Source organism: Theropithecus gelada, chromosome 12 (assembly GCF_003255815.1).
Source record: "Theropithecus gelada isolate Dixy chromosome 12, Tgel_1.0, whole genome shotgun sequence".
NCBI lineage: Eukaryota > Metazoa > Chordata > Mammalia > Primates > Cercopithecidae > Theropithecus > Theropithecus gelada.
Genome location: NC_037680.1, coordinates 108168769 through 108184486, shown reverse-complemented (window position 1 = coordinate 108184486; position 15718 = coordinate 108168769). Strand labels below are relative to the sequence as shown.

At 52.1% G+C, this 15718-nt stretch overlaps 2 protein-coding genes across 2 annotated transcripts; one reads left to right on the top strand and one right to left on the bottom strand.

Moving 5' to 3' along the window:
• Positions 1 to 228: 228 nt before the first annotated feature.
• NMUR1 (neuromedin U receptor 1) lies at positions 229 to 7542 on the top strand. Its single transcript, XM_025405172.1, has 3 exons — positions 229 to 359; positions 1718 to 2612; positions 5270 to 7542. The coding sequence occupies exons 1-3, from the start codon at positions 357 to 359 to the stop codon at positions 5650 to 5652; spliced, it is 1281 nt and encodes a 426-aa protein (XP_025260957.1). The 5' UTR covers positions 229 to 356; the 3' UTR covers positions 5653 to 7542.
• Positions 7543 to 14012: 6470 nt separating this feature from the next.
• LOC112636436 (40S ribosomal protein S27-like) lies at positions 14013 to 14280 on the bottom strand. Its single transcript, XM_025405115.1, has one exon. The coding sequence runs from the start codon at positions 14265 to 14267 to the stop codon at positions 14013 to 14015; it is 255 nt and encodes an 84-aa protein (XP_025260900.1). The 5' UTR covers positions 14268 to 14280.
• Positions 14281 to 15718: the final 1438 nt, after the last annotated feature.

The window sequence follows — 15718 nt, the reverse complement described above, 5'->3', positions numbered from 1 at the left end:
CAGGGTTATGCTAAACTCAGCACGCTAGAGAGCGGGAACCGCATGTGAGCCCCAGGTCTCTCGGGCTCCTCCTCTGCAGCTCTCTAAGGCTCGGTTTTCTCATCTGTAAAATGGGTTCGCCAGATAACGCTGCTTGTGAAGACGTCGCCTGCGACAGCCGCGTACTTCGCCGGTGCCGGAGGGGGCGCAGCCCGGGCTGCAGGGACTGCACTGCCCCCTGGCGGCGTTCCAGGTCGGACAGGCGGGGCGTAGTGGGGCTGGGACAGCCGTCAGTCAGTCCAGTCCACCGGCTCCCGCGCAGCGTCTGTGTCAGTCGCTCAGAGGGTGGACGCCGGGGTCTCGCGGGCCGCAGGCCGATGGTAGGTGCGCAGGCGCTGGCGTGGGCTAGGGCGCGGCGGCTGGGCCGGGGCTCGGTGCGGGCAGGGTCGTCCTAGAGCGGGAAGAGTTCGAGGGCTCCGTCGGGGCGCCCCCCGCCCCCGCCACTGGGGAGCCTCGCAACTTCTCGGGTCATTTGTGTCTTCCGGCCAGGGGCGCCGCGGGGCTGCGGGCTTGCGACCCTTCCTCGAGGACCGGGGCGCCTCCCTCAAGGACCAGGGTGCCTCCCTTGAACCCAGGCTGGCGCCTGCGCGTTCTCAACTGGTCCCCGAGGCTCTCACGCTACTGTGCGGCAGGGGTGAGGACGGGCGGGAGGAACGGTGTGGGGCTCAATAGAGGAGAGGGAACCCCAGAACTGGCAGTGCCAAGGGCGTCAAATATGGAGACTGAACAGTTCAGGTGACAGAAAACAGAAAAAAGAATCAACTTGTGGATCAAGTTTAATTTGTAGTGTTTAGCCTTGACACTCCCTCACTTGACCCTCATAGTGACTGGGTCCCCAGAGCAAGGGGGTGATCCCCGTGCCCTTCCGTATGCCAGGCAGGCCCTGTGTTAATATCTTTCATGGATTAAACTCCCTGGATCCTCCTAATAGGGAAACAGCCTCAGAGAGGTTACCTCGCTGAACGTCACACAGCCTGGGACTGGGGATGCTGGATTCGAATCCAGGCAGTTGCTTCTAGAGCGCTTGCTCTTGAAGACCCTGCAATACCAGACATTGTGCCCATTTTACAGATGCCCAAACGAGTGCCTCATCTAGCATCATTGCTTGAAAGGGGAGACACCCAAGATCTATAATTTATTCAAAGGTTCCAATAGATCCTGAAATTTAAAATCAAAACCCCACGTGTTTTTTTTTTTAATGTAGATTTTTACTTTTTGTTTGTTTGTTTTTTAGTTTTGAGACAGGGTATTTCTCTGTTGCCCAGACTGGAGTCCAGCGGCACGATCTCGGCTCACTGCAACCTCTGTCTCCTGGGTTCAAACGATTCTCCCACCTCAGCCTCCCAAGTAGAATTACAGGTGTGTGCTACCACACCCGGCTAATTTTTGTATTGTTAGTAGAGGTGGGGTTTCACCATATTGGCCAGGCTGGTCTTGAACTCCTGACCTCAAGTGATCCACCCGCCTTGACCTCCCAAAGTATTGGGATTACAGGTGTGAGCCACCGCACCAAGCTTATTTTCACATCTCTGACATGTGGATGGAAGAGTTTTTTCTCTCAGTGGTACCTAAAATAATGGTCATCTTAGTGCTTATGTCACCTTTGGCTTGATGAGTTAAGACAGAGCCAGCATTCCCTGAATGACCTTTCTGGGCATTTCTCCCCTCTGTTCCACAGATTCCTCCCTGCCTCAATTGCTCTGTCCACCCTGGAGACCTGTACCCAGGGGATGCAAGGAGCCCCATGGCTTGCAATGGCAGTGCGGCCAGGGGGCACTTTGACCCTGAGGACTTGAACCTGACCGATGAGGCACTGAGATTCAAGTACCTGGGGCCCCGGCAGACACAGCTGTTCATGCCCATCTGTGTCACGTACCTGCTGATCTTCACGGTGGGCGCTGTGGGCAATGGGCTGACCTGTCTGGTCATCCTGCGCCACAAGGCCATGCGCACGCCCACCAACTACTACCTCTTCAGCCTGGCCGTGTCAGACCTGCTGGTGCTGCTGGTGGGCCTGCCCCTGGAGCTCTATGAGATGTGGCACAACTACCCCTTCCTGCTGGGCGCTGGTGGCTGCTATTTCCGCACACTGCTGTTCGAGATGGTCTGCCTGGCCTCAGTGCTCAACGTCACTGCCCTGAGCGTGGAACGCTATGTGGCCGTGGTGCACCCGCTCCAGGCCAGGTCCATGGTGACACAGGCTCACGTGCGCCGAGTGCTTGGGGCTGTCTGGGGTCTTGCCATCCTCTGCTCCCTGCCCAACACCAGCCTGCACGGCATCCAGCAGCTGTATGTGCCCTGCCGGGGCCCAGTGCCAGACTCAGATCTTTGCACGCTGGTCCGCCCACGGGCCCTCTACAACCTGGCGGTGCAGATCACTGCGCTGCTCTTCTTCTGCCTGCCCATGGCTGTCATCAGCGTGCTCTACCTGCTCATTGGGCTGCGACTGCGGCGGGAGAGGCTACTGCTCATGCAGGAGGCTAAGGGCAGGGGCTCTGCAGCAGCCATGTCCAGAGACACCTGCAGGCTCCAGCGGCGCGATCGGGGCCGGAGACAAGTGACCAAGATGCTGTGTAAGTGTCACGGCTGGGAAGAGGGGCTGAGCCAGGTACTGGGGCTCCTGGGGTCTGGGAGAAGGGGCTGAGTGTCTGGGTTTACAGGGGGCGAGGAACTCCTCTAGTCTCGTGTGTGTGTGCGTGTGTACATGTGTGCATGTGTCTGAGTTGCACTCTTGTGTACTCTTTTAGATTACCCTACTAGAATCTTACACCAAAAATACCTATTAATGGCTAAATGTAAGACTGACTGTGTAATTTATGGAGTCCAGTGCAAAATGAAAATTCAAGGTCCCTTTTTCAAAAATGAGTAAGACAGCAACAATACAGCATTAAACCAAGCCCAGGACCCTGCTAAGCTTGGGGCCCTGACTCTGGAACCAAAACACAGAAAGGGCAGGGCATGTGATTGGGCTCCAGGATGACAGAAAATGGGATCTGGACCCTCCAGGTCTCAGGTCTCTCATCGTCGTCGTCTTCTTTTTTTTTTTTTTTTTTGAGACAGGGTCTTGCTCTGTCACCCAGGCAGTACAGTGGTGTGACCACGGCTCACTGCAGCCTCAACCTCCCAGGCTCAAGCGATCCTCCTACCTCACTCAGCCTAAGTAGCTGGGGCTACAGGCATGTGCCACCATGCCCAGCTAATTTTTTCATTTTTGTAGAGACAGGGTCTCGCTATGTTGCCAAAGCGGGTCTTGAACTCCTGGGCTCAAGTGATCCTCCCACCTCAGCCTCCCAAAGTGCTGGGATTACAGGCATAAGCCATTGTGCCCGGCTCTTCTTGGTTATTAACGTATCTTGGCCTTGTTCTTCTCGGCAGCAGCCTGCGAGGCATGGCCACCGGCACGTCGTCTTCTTTCCTGAGGAACTGCCCTCTTCCCTTAGAGATGAGTGAAAAGTCCCAAGAAGGATTCTGATGGGTGGGGCCTAGGTCATGCCCCACCTCCTGTGCCAGAGTGGCAGGATGCCAAGGTGCACAGCCCCCAGTGGAACTACATAGTGGGATCTGGGGGAGCAAAGTCCCCCAAAGAAGGGGAGGAGGGTGTTGGAGAGGCCAGGTGTCGAATTTCCCCCATGCCATGTCTGCCGTTCCCTGGGAACCACAGGAGTGACCATTTATCTAAGGAGCCCCAGCCCGAGGCAAGGCACAGGGGATCAGGCTGGAGATGTGCAGATTAGGGGAGGCCAATGTACTGGGATGAGGCTCTGGATCTCTGTGGCCTGGACCTGGCTCTTTTTCAAAAGCTGTGGCCCTGGGGAAGCAAGGCAGACCGATGCTAAGCCGATCAAAGACCCGCCCCATCCACCTACCTGCATCCCAGCTCAGCCCCACCTCAGCAGAGCCTGATCAGGCCAGTGGGGTGAGCCAGGTCAGCAGAGGGCCACGGAGACTTTGGACAGAGCCAGCTAACTGGGGGCCGCCCCATCCCCAGAGTGACTCGTTCCTCTCGCCCCTCAGGCACCGTCCCAGAGCCCAGTCTTTGTGCAGCTCCTGAGGTGGGGCTGACCCCAGAGCTGTGTGCATGCCTCCCAGCTCTGCACTGCTCAGGACCGGCTGCCCGCTGCCGCCCTGCCTCCTGCCTGCTACCCCGTCCCCTCCCTGAAAACATGGGTGGGCAGAGTCTGCAGTAGGTGCTCAGCTTGGATGGCTCACCCCTGGAAGGTGGGCTTCCTGCTTGCTGGCCTTCTCTCTTCCTTCCCTCCCTCCCTTGTCCACTGTCCAGTGGCCCTCTGTGCACCAGGCCAGGTGCCAGGGAGGTTGTGAGCAACGTCCTTTTTGAAATCTGGAATTATGAGGAAAACCATGTTAGGGTATGATGGGGAAGACACTGCCCAGGAAAGCTAGTGAGTTGCAGCAGCAAACCCAAGAAACAAGAAACAAAAATCATGGCTGGCCCTGTGGCAGAAACCCAAGGAAGGGCATAGTTGGGTAAGAACAGGCAGCAGGGATTTGGGGAGAAAGAGTGAAGGTTTGGCCAAACGGTCCTACCTTTTGTTAGGGAGGGGGTGGGCAAGGGCCTGGCAAGTAAGTGGGGGGCAGGTTAGTGCAGGGCGAGACATTCAGATGGGCCTTGGGGAGCTGGGGGCTGGAGTTGAAAAGGCCAGGGGCCAAGGCAGGCAGTGTGTGTGTGTGCATGTGTGTGTCTGTGTGTGCATACGTGTGTGCATGCATGCGTGTGTGTCTGTGTGTGCATGCATGTGTGTGTCTCATGTGTCTCACTCTCCCTGGACCCATGACCTACGGTCTGCTGCTCTCTGAGCACCCATTCTTCTTCTTTTCTGTACTTATGCATCAGCAAGCACGGTCCCCAAGTGGGCATCCAGAGTGGCCCTAGCCCCACAGCCTGTAGCACCCCAGTAGCTCACCCAATTTCATATTCCAGGGTGAGAATCTGATTGGGCCGGCTGGGCTCAGGTGTCCATGCCTGGTCCAGTCGGCTGTGGCCAGAGGCAGGGACATGCCCCACTGCCTACAGTCAGTGACTATGGTGAAGGCAGCCTCTCTGAGAGGCATGGCCAGAACAGGCAAATTTCCAGAAACTTCCACCTGGGTGATAGGTGAGGGTGGCCTGTGGGATAGGAGAGGATGTGAGAATGGGTGACCCAAACTGAAGCTCAGGAAGGCAGCTGAGGGGCTCCGGCGGGCACTCTGCCTCCCTTGTCTGTCCCTGCAGTTGTCCTGGTTGTGGTGTTTGGCATCTGCTGGGCCCCGTTCCACACCGACCGCGTCATGTGGAGCATCGTGTCACAGTGGACAGACGGCCTGCACCTGGCCTTTCAGCATGTGCATGTCATCTCCGGCATCTTCTTCTACCTCGGCTCGGCGGCCAACCCCGTGCTCTACAGCCTCATGTCCAGCCGCTTCCGAGAGACCTTCCAGGAGGCCCTGTGCCTCGGGGCCCACTGCCACCGCCTCAGACCCCGCCACAGCTCCCACAGCCTCAGCAGGGTGACCACAGGCAGCACCCTGTGTGACATGGGCTCCCCAGGCAGCAGGGTCCACCCCCTGGCTGGGGATGATGGCCCAGAGGGGCAGCAAGAGACTGATCCATCCTGAGTGGAGCCTCAAAGTGGCTTTACCTGGAGGGGCCAGAGGGTCACCTGGAGCTGGGGAGACCCATCTGCCTTCCTCTGCAGGGATGCCTTCACATACTGTCCCTAGTTCAGCCTAGAAACTCTGACCAGCACCTCAGTTTCCCTCCAAGGGAAACAGCAGGAGGAAGGATCCCTGATTGCTGAGGACTCACACTGACCAGATGCCACACCGTGCGCTTCTTATCCCTCCACTGCCACTCCCCCAGTTCAAGTCCTTCCCCTGCAGAAATATCACAGTTAGTTGGAGCTCAGCAGTCCTCTCTCTGGGGACTCCCTGCCAGTTTCTGAAACGGTCCCACGGGGTCCTTGCTGTCCTTCCCAGTTCCTGCTCAGGTTCTGGCAGGGGCCCAGGGATCCAGGGGACCTGGTTCCAGTCTCAGCCCTGCTGTTGTCACCTTGTCATGTGCCATCAAGCATATCAGCCTACCTTTCTTTTTTTTTGAGATGGAGTCTCACTCTGTCGCCCAGGCTAGAGTGCAGTGGTGCGATTTTGGCTCACTGCAACCTCCGCCTCCCGGGTTCAAGCGATTCTCCTGCCTCAGCCTCCCGAGTAGCTGGGACTACAGGCAAGCCCCAGCACTCCCAGCTAATTTTTTTTTAATTTTTAGTAGAGACAGGGTTTTACCATGTTGGCCAGGCTGGTCTCAAACTCTTGACTTCAGGTGATCCGCCCACCTCGGCCTCCCAAAGTCCTGGGATTACAGGCATAAGCCACTGCGCCCGGCCAATCAGTCCACCTTTCTAGGCCTCAGTTCCTTGCCAGAAAAATGAAAGAGGCGCTGGCTTTCCACAGTGTCGTGCTTTGGCACTTTAGCTGTGGTTTTCTTTCTCTGTGTGTGTAAGCCACTGCTTGTAATGAAACCAACAATACCCTCAGATTGACAGGGCGGAAATTATTATCTGCATCTTTATCAACCCCAAGCCCTACTTCCTCCCTAACCTCCACATGCCCTCCCCAACCTCTCCCAGCACAAGTAGGGCAGAGCCGGCATGGATGCTGACCCCACCACCACAGCCCACCTCCGTCCTCACGTACGTGCAGACTGGCTTGGGGGTCCAGTGAGCAGAGTATTGGACTTGGCTGGCCAGAGGGTCTCTGAGAGCAAGAGACATGGCCAACCAAGGGCAAGGAGCGACCCTGTGGAGGGTTCTGCCGAACTCAATGCAGTGAGAAGAGGGACAGGGGAGGGACAGGGACAAGTAATCCTTGAAACTGAGACCCATCCTGAATCCCTGCAGGCCAAGTCAGTGCTCAGCCAGGACTCAGTTCATGGAGGAAGCTTGTCCTGCTGCAGTCCCTGAGTCTTGTTCTCCTGAGAGGAAGCCTGGCTTCCATGGCTGGGAGCTGGAGGATGACCTGGGGTCTATCTGTCTGGGTTCTCCCTGCAGACAGCTTCCTAGCTCATGCCCCTTGCTGGTGCTCCCTGCCGAGAAAGTGGAAGACGTGGTACAGGGTTGCAGATAATGTTTAGTTTTAAAAATTCATTTATAAAAATAATAAATGCTCATCATAGAAAATTTGGAAAGTACAAATAAGCAAACATGAAAACATTTTAGAAAATGTAAAACCTCCCTAGTCAGGGGCTGGGGGGAAGGGGAAGTGATGAGTTGTTTAATGGGTGCAGACTTTCAGTTTTGCAAAATGAAAAAGTTATGGAGATCAGTTGTGCAACAATGTGAAAATACTTATCACTACTGAACTATACACTGAAATGGTTAAGATGGTACATTTTACGTTATGTGTATTTTGCCACAATTTTTGTAAAAAGAGGATTAAATCTAAAGGGAAGAAAAAATTAAAGCCACCCATAACTTTACTCTGAAGCAGTAACAGTGGCATGTTTCCTCCTAATGATGTTTCATGTGGTTGTTTTATTTTATATACACAGTACACATACACAATTTTGTATCTGGCCTTTTGTCCAGTGGATGTTCTATCCAAGCTCACGCTTGCACTCATTTGACTGGTGGGCTCCACTCTGATAGGCCTTGGCCAGCCCCAGGGGAGTGGGACTTGCACAAACCATCTGGGTGAATTCCCAGATGCTGGCCAGGAAGGCCTGGATGCCCCCTGCCTACTAAATCCCTGGCTTGGGGGAGGAAGAGCCATCCTGCCTGCCAGTCCTGCCCAGTGGACAAGTTCTGGGAGAAGCACAGGGGCTCCCAGAGAGCAACACAAGCTGGGGGTGGGGAGTGGGGGACACTGAGGACAATGGGAGACAATGGGAGAAGTGGGGACTTCGTGGAGGCCAGAGAGTGGATGAGGGAGCTGAGGGGAGGCTGGTTGAGGGAGGCGGTTTCCTCAGTGGGCCCTGAGCCTGCCCTAACTGAATGCACACAGTCAAGCCCTGAGTGGGGACAGCTCCTAAGAAGTGGGCCTTGGAGGAGAGTGGGGGACAGGGGAGGGGAGTGACTGCAGGGACAGGGGGATTCTGCAGAGAAAGGAGCCTGTGAAAAGCTGTGCAGAGCCGTGAGCACCTAAGCGGTGCCCTTGAGCTCCAGGGAAGTAGCCTTGGGGTGGGAGGGGAGATGCTGGATCCCAAACTGCAGGCTGGACCCTCAAGTTGTTTCCCAAGACCAGTTCTGGACTCCCAGAGGCCTGCTTCAGCCACAGTCAGAGGCGCCTCATGCTTGAGGCCCCCTGGACAGCACTATGAAGGGCCTCCATGTGCAGGCAGCAGGGCGGGTGGGCAGTGGGGTTGTTAGAAGGGTGCCCCTCTGGGCTGGGCGTGGTGGTTCACGCCTGTACTCCCAGCTCTTTGGGAAGCTGAGGCAGGTGGATCACTTGAGCTCAGGAGTTCGAGACCAGTCTAGGCAACATGGTGAAACCCCTGTCTCTACAATACAAAAAAAAAAAAAAAAAAGTAGCCAGGTGTGGTGGCACACACCTGTGGTCCCAGCTACTTGTGAGGCTGAGGTGGGAAAATCACCTGAGCCCAGGAGGTTGAAGCTGCAGTAAGCCAAAACTGTGCCACTGTACTCCAGCCTGGGCAAATTGGAGTGAGGCCCTGTCTCAAAAAAAAAAAAAAAGAGGGGTGCCTCTTTGTGAACACCGTGTATGTCTCCGCAGCACATCAGCAACAAGTCCTGCTTGTCAGTCGCTGGTTCCCATGGAAAATGGGAAGAGCAGCTCTGAACTCAGCCCTTGAGAAACAGGGATGGCAACAGAACAGGCAGAAGCAAGACCTGGCGAAGGCACTGGTCCCTGCCTGTCAAGTACCTGGCAACAGCGACAGCGACAGCCGGAAGCGGCACCCCCTGCAGCCCTCTTAGGATGTGCTGCTTGCTCTTCCCCACCGGTCACGCTGCAGCTGCATTCTCCTGGGACCCCAGTGCTACTCCCAGGCCAGGAGGCCTCCATGCTTTTCAAAGTGTCTAGCTTATCTGGGGCTCGAGTCACCCCCTCTTCGGACTGCGGTCACATCCCTCCTCCTCCTGCGGCGTTTAGGCCCTTTCTACTTCTCCTCTTCTCCAGCCCCGCTGCTTTCCCGGGGGATGTCAGAGTCCATGGGTGACCCCACTGCCGCCCTGGGTGCCAGCTGGTGGTTCCTGCAGCTCTGGAGGCCCCACCCCAGTCTCCTAGCCCCTTGGTCACATCCTCACTCCTAGCGCCTCCAGGAGCTTTCCCATTTCAGAAAGTGTGAGCTCTTGACCGCTACTGCCTCCATCCTGCTCTCCGTTGCTGTGACACATTTATTCTTTCATTTTTGTTTGAGATAGGGTCTTGCTTTGTCACCCAGACAGGAGTGCAGTGGCACAAACATGACTCACTGCAGCGTCAACCTCCTGGCCTCAAGCAATCCTCCTACCTCAGCCTCTCAAGTAGGACCACAGATACACATCACCATGCCTGACTGTTTTCTCTTGTGTTGTAGAGACACCGTCTCGCCATGTTGCCCAGGCTGGTTTGAAACTCCTGGGCTCAAGCAATCCGCCCACCCTGGGCCTCTTAAAGTTCTGGGATTACAGGCACGAGCCTGCATCCGGCCATATGTATTCTTTAACCTCATCTAGACTTCCAGGTTCTACACTGCTTTCTCCCAATCCATCAGCCTCCTGAGCTTCACCTCTTTTCTGACCCCACCATCAGTTATATCTACCCTACTCTGCCAGCGATCCTGAGGGTGAGTATACTGGAATAATTCTTCCCTTCTCAGAAAAAGGCTTAATTTCCTTGAAAATGGAAAGTCCAAGATTAGTCTCATCAACAAATAAAGCCGCATATGCCTACCCTTCCTTCTGTTAGGTATCTACTCAGCAAAGGTAAAGTGTGCAGCACTGCATGTCTGTTCTCTTCATTACCAGATGGCATTTCCAGATCATTCCTGGCATCTGGGAGCCTATCTCATTTTTGTACGCTTCTCCAAGTCTCCCCTTTTCCCTATTTTTGTCTTCCAATGGATCCATCAGTTTCTTGTTCCAAATTTCCTTGTAGCGTGCTCGCTTCAGCAGCACATATACCAAATTTCCTTGTAGAGAGGAGTTGCCTTGTGGGGGAGAGGGGGCACACCCTAGCATTTGAACTCCTTTCTTACTGGGGGGAATCTCTCACTGTGTGACTCGATGGAAGACCAAGCCCAGTCTCCCACTTACAGGGGTGAAAGAGTTCTGGACACTCTCCACTGCTGACATCTATTGGTACATGATGGACCAAGCCAGCTGGGTGACCCAGCATGGGACCTTTATCTGGAGCAAGTGACACTAAGACGCACAACAAGAGGGGCAGGCGTGTCCAGGGGCAGCAGCACTGACAGCAGTATCCTGCCCAGTCTGTCTTGGTTTCTGCCCTTTTTCCCAGCCAGGTTTTCCTGCCTTCCTGTTGATATTTGAGCTACTGAGAGCCTTTGAATAAATTCTTTTTCTGCTGAAGTTGGCTGGAGTCATTTGCAACCAAGAACCTTAACAGATCTATCCACTGGCTTGAAGGTTACACGTTCTGTTTGTTCTACTAGCAGTTATCTTTACAGTCTCTAAGATTAGCAAATATTACTGATTTCTTTTAAACTGCAAACTACGGTCTGTAATATTCCATAATTATTCTCATCCCCCTCCTCCTCCTGGCAGGAAAAATGAGGACAGATTTCAGAATTTGACCCTAGAAACATACGTACACTTTTATTTTATCTTATTTTACGGAGACAGGGTCTCACTATGTTGCCCAGGCTGGTCTTGAACTCCTGGGCTCAAATGATCCTCCTGCGTTGGCCTCCCAAAGTGCTGGGATTACAGGCAAGAGCCACTGTGCCTGGCTCATACTTACATTTTTCTAACGGTCTAAACTTCTTCAGCACAAAAAGAACCCCAGTGTGCTTCCACTAACACACTGAGTGAGTAAAGTGGAGTGTGGAGGTGGTGAGCAAGGACTCTGGGGTCGGGATGCCCAGCTGTGACTCCTGGTTCTGCTGCTAATCATCCTTACATGTCAGAATGACCTTAGGCCAAAGTCAGACTGGACTGAGAGGTACTGACATTACTAAAGAAAGAATGTACAATCTGCCTGCACACAAATAAGAGACTCAGAGGCAAACACTGACAGTCTGCAACATCATTCCAAATGGTGTCCAGGTTTCTAAGTCTACAAGGTGTAGTCTGAGGATGGTAGTGACTCTCTAAAGTAAATGTTCTTTCTGTGGCCTCTTCAAGGCAATACCCCAACCTAACATTCAAGTTTCTGCATAAGGCAGGGCAGGAAAACTGGGGACTGGGCAGGATCAAAGGCCTGATGCCGAGGTGCGGGATGGTGGGGACTCAGGGAAGGCGGAACTTGGGTAAGTAATGTGCCCTGGTCAATAAGAGGAGGCCATGGGCTGGAATTAGACTGGAGAACCTGGAAGCTGCAGCCACATCCTATGGAACATCCACAAGAGTTTCTGCAATCTTTTAATCTAATATTCAAGCCCCTTCTTCAGCTCTAAGCAATATGGGCATCATTCATCCAACATTTATTGAGCACCAGCCATGTGCCAGGCACTGTTCAAGGCTGAGACGGGGTGAAGGAGAGGGCAGATAAACATGCTGGCATATAAGTGTTCTGACAGCTGGAACTCAGGCATCGAAGAGAGGCACCTGCCCCAGCCGAGGGAAGGCTTCCAGGAGGAGGTGATGCGCCCAAGGCTCATAAAGTCCTGGGGAGAAAGGTCTGACTGGCCCCTGAGCTTTGGCCAGGGGAGCAGTTCCACCAAAATGGAATCCCGGGGAGGAGGGGGAGAGCCTAAAGGGCATGAGGGATGTCAGGAGGCAGAATGAACATTGGACAGGCACACACAAAAGCAAAGCAACTGAGGTCCACTGTCATCACTGTGGCGTGTGGACTTCCCTGGCTACCCTTCCTGGAACTTGGATTTGGAACCTTCCCTCAAGTCTTTCTCCCTGTTCATCTCATCTCCTTTAGATGTGTTCGGGCAGGATTTCTTTTATTTGCATTTTAAGAAATTTGAAAAAAGTACAATAAAACAACAACAACAAAAATTGCTTCTATTCTTAACACCCAAATTAACTACTGTTAACATTCTGGCAATTTGATTCCATCATTTTCCTGCATATTACCCCCCTTCAATTTAATGAGTAGGCTGGGCGCGGTGGCTTATGCCTATAATCCTAGCATTTTGGGAGGCCAAGGCAGGTGGATTGCCTGAGGTCAGGAGTTCGAGACCAGCCTGGCTGACATTGCAAACCCTGTCTCTACTAAAAATACAAAAATTAGCTGGGTGTGGTGGCACGCGCCTGTAATCCCAACTAGTTGGGAGGCTGAGACAGGTGAATCACTGGAATCCAGGAGGCAGAGGTTGCAGTAAGCTGAGATCGCGCCACTGCACTCCAGCCTGGGTGACAGAGCAAGACTCGGTCTCAAAAAAGAAAAAAAAAAATTAATGAGTAACAGATTATCCCCAATCATTTGCTTTGTAAAACAACATTGCTGGCCAGGCATGGTGGCTCATGCCTGTAATCCCAGCACTTTGGGAGGCCAAGGCAGGTGGATCATCTGGGGTCAGGAGTTCAAGACCAGCCTGGCCAACATGGTGAAATCCCATCTCTACTAAAAATACAAAAAATTAGCTGGGCGTGGTGGCAGGTGCCTGTAATTCCAGTTACTCAGGAGGCTGAAGCAGGAGAATCGCTTGAACCTGGGAGGCGGAGGTTACAGTGGGCCGACATAGTGCCATTGCACTCCAGCCTGGGCAACAAGAGGGAAACTCCATCTCAAAAATACAAAAACAAAAACAAAACACTGCCTAAAACCATCCATTGGAAGGCTGATGGTTCTCCTGGATGGATCAAGCTGGCAACACTCAAACGGTCTGATCAATTTTCACACCACTGACTGTGGAACCAGATCTGCAGCGGTTAAGTGCCCCCTAGAGGGACATTATAGAAGTACACAGCACCAAAAAGAATTCTTGCAAAACAGCTGAACCTGAATCTAACCAAGCTTCTAGTTTACAAAAACACTGATGAAGGAATATGGGAAAAAACCACAAAGTGTCAACCAAGTCCGGATTAGAGACAATTCTATGGGACAACTAACAGTTTCTTCAACAAATAAAAGGCAATTTTAAAGGCGAGGTTCTCTCTTACAGATTTTTTTTTTTTTTTTTTTTTGAGACGGAGTCTCGCTCTGTTGCCCAGGCTGGAGTGCTGTGGCCGGATCTCAGCTCACTGCAAGCTCCGCCTCCCGGGTTCCCGCCATTCTCCTGTCTCAGCCTCCCGAGTAGCTGGGACTACAGGCGCCCGCCACCTCGCCCGGGTAGTTTTTTGTATTTTTTAGTAGAGACGGGGTTTCACCGTGTTAGCCAGGGTGGTCTCGATCTCCTGACCTCGTGATCCGCCCATCTCGGCCTCCCAAAGTGCTGGGATTACAGGCTTGAGCCACCGCGCCCGGCCTCTCTTACAGATTTTTAAAAGATTTATTGGCCGGGCATGGTGGCTCATGCCTGTAATCCCAGCACTTTGGGAGGCTAAGGTGGGAGCATCACTTGGGCCCAGGAGTTCAAGACCAGTCTGGGCAACAGAAGGCAATCTTCTCTACAAAAAATAAAAAATAAATTAGCCAGGTGTGGTGGTGCCCCAGCTACTTGGGAGGCTGAGGTGGGAGGACTACTTGAGTCTAGGAGGTCGAAGTGAGCCAAGATTGTGCTACTGCACAGCCTGGTGACTGAGGGAGACTCCATCTCATTTTTTTTTTTTTTTTAAAAAAGAGACATATCAACTAAATGTAATATGTGTGTGTGTGTGTGTGTGTGTGTATATATATATATATATATATATATTTTAATCCAAAATGTGTTTATTGAGATGTTTCCCACTCATCTTGATTCAGTGCTTTTAGTGCTGCTTCCTCCTAAAGGAACGTCCTTCTGTAAGCCTTGCTTTTCCTCCTGTAGGCTGGCAGAGGACAGTGGAGCAGCCAACACACAAAACTACCGTTTGTGCACGGCTAAGGACCGTGGTGATTTTACAGCATCCTGGGCATTTCACATCCATGAAGTAGGAACTGGGACTCCGCACCAGGCGTTTCTTCTTGTGTTTCCTCTTCTCCTCTTCTGGGGAGGGATGAAGGAGATCCTTTGCGAGAGGCATGTTCTCGTGTGGGTAGTTCATCACCACCGGAAAGCAATGTGTAGATATTTTAAAATCCTAATTCAAAACAAACCAACAATTAAAAGACACTTTTTATTTTTGTTTTTTAGAGACAGGGTCTCACTTTGTCACCTAGGTTGGAGCACGGTCGTGGGATCACTGTAGCCTCAAACTCCTGGTGGACTCAAGTGATCCTCCTGTCTCAGCCTCCTGTGTAGCTGGGACTACTGGCACACACCACCACACCCAGCTAATTTTTTTTTTTTTTTTTGGTAGAAATGAGATCTCGCTTCAAGCAGGAGGATTGCTTGACCCCAGGAGTTCAACACCAGGCTGGGCAACATGGCAAAAGTCCATCTCTATCTACAGAAACACCACCCCCCCCCCCCAAAAAAAACCCCCAAAATTGACCAGTGCATGCCTGTGGTCCCAGCTACTCAGAAGGCTGAGGCGGGAGGATTGCTTGAGCCTGGGAGGTCAAGGCTGCAGTGAGCCATGACAGCACCACTGCACTCCACCCTGGGTGAGAGCAAGATCTTGTCTCAAACAACAACAAAAACCCCCAAAGTTTGCAATGAAGATTCACGTATATGTCTCTCCAGCAGTCTGAACGCTCTCTAGGTTAGATACATATGCAAGTGGATTTGCTAAAGGAAGGAATGAGTATTTTTACCTTTACTAAAACTGCCAAACTTCTCTCCAAGTGTTTGTAACAATTTGCCGTTTCACCAGTTTCTCCACAATCCCAAAACACTTGTAATTTCTGTCACTCTGACAGATAAAATATAGTATCATATTAAGTTGCATTTCCCTAATAGTTGTATAGTTGAGCATGTCTTCATATCTTTGCCACTGAAATTTCTCCTGAAAATGGCTTTTCATATCCTTCAGTCATTTTTTTTTCTTGATTCGTATTTCATTCATATTACAATATTAAATTTGTGTTGTATATGTTACAAATATTTCTAATTTGTTGTGTTTTAAATCGGTCTATAGAAAACTCCTGCAAGTTGTAAATTGTAACGTGGTCAAATTTATCACCATTTCATTGGTAGGGGAAAAAATATTTTCCTCACCCATCTTAAGGGTTATGACTGACACCCCTATAACAAGATTATTGAGAGAAAGGCATAACAAATTTAAAGTCTTATGTGACATAGGAACCTTCAGAAACGAAGACCCGATGACCTAAAGAAAACTGTATTTTTATGCTAAGTCTGATGAAAGAAGTAGATAGTTGCGGAGAAACATGATTGGACAAAAGGAGCATCATCTAATGGTCATACATAGGGGTGGGAGGAGACTGCGGCATGGCCCATTTGTTCAGGTTCTTTCTTGCGTCTCTGCATGACACTTCTCCACCCCAGGTATGCGGCAAGACTCCTCTGGAATGAGGGTCTTACGACCTACTTCACATGAGGTAGGCCAGTGAATTCTTTTATGACCCTGGT

What these genes read in the sequence shown, in the direction of transcription:
- NMUR1 (XM_025405172.1), top strand. An exon ending in ACAAGTGACCAAGATGCTGT is followed by an intron (nt 2,613 to 5,269) that starts GTAAGTGTCACG and finishes CTGTCCCTGCAG; the next exon opens with TTGTCCTGGTTGTGGTGTTT.
- LOC112636436 (XM_025405115.1), bottom strand. Translation starts at nt 14,267, where the DNA reads ATGCCTCTCGCAAAGGATCTCCTTCATCCCTCCCCAGAAGAGGAGAAG.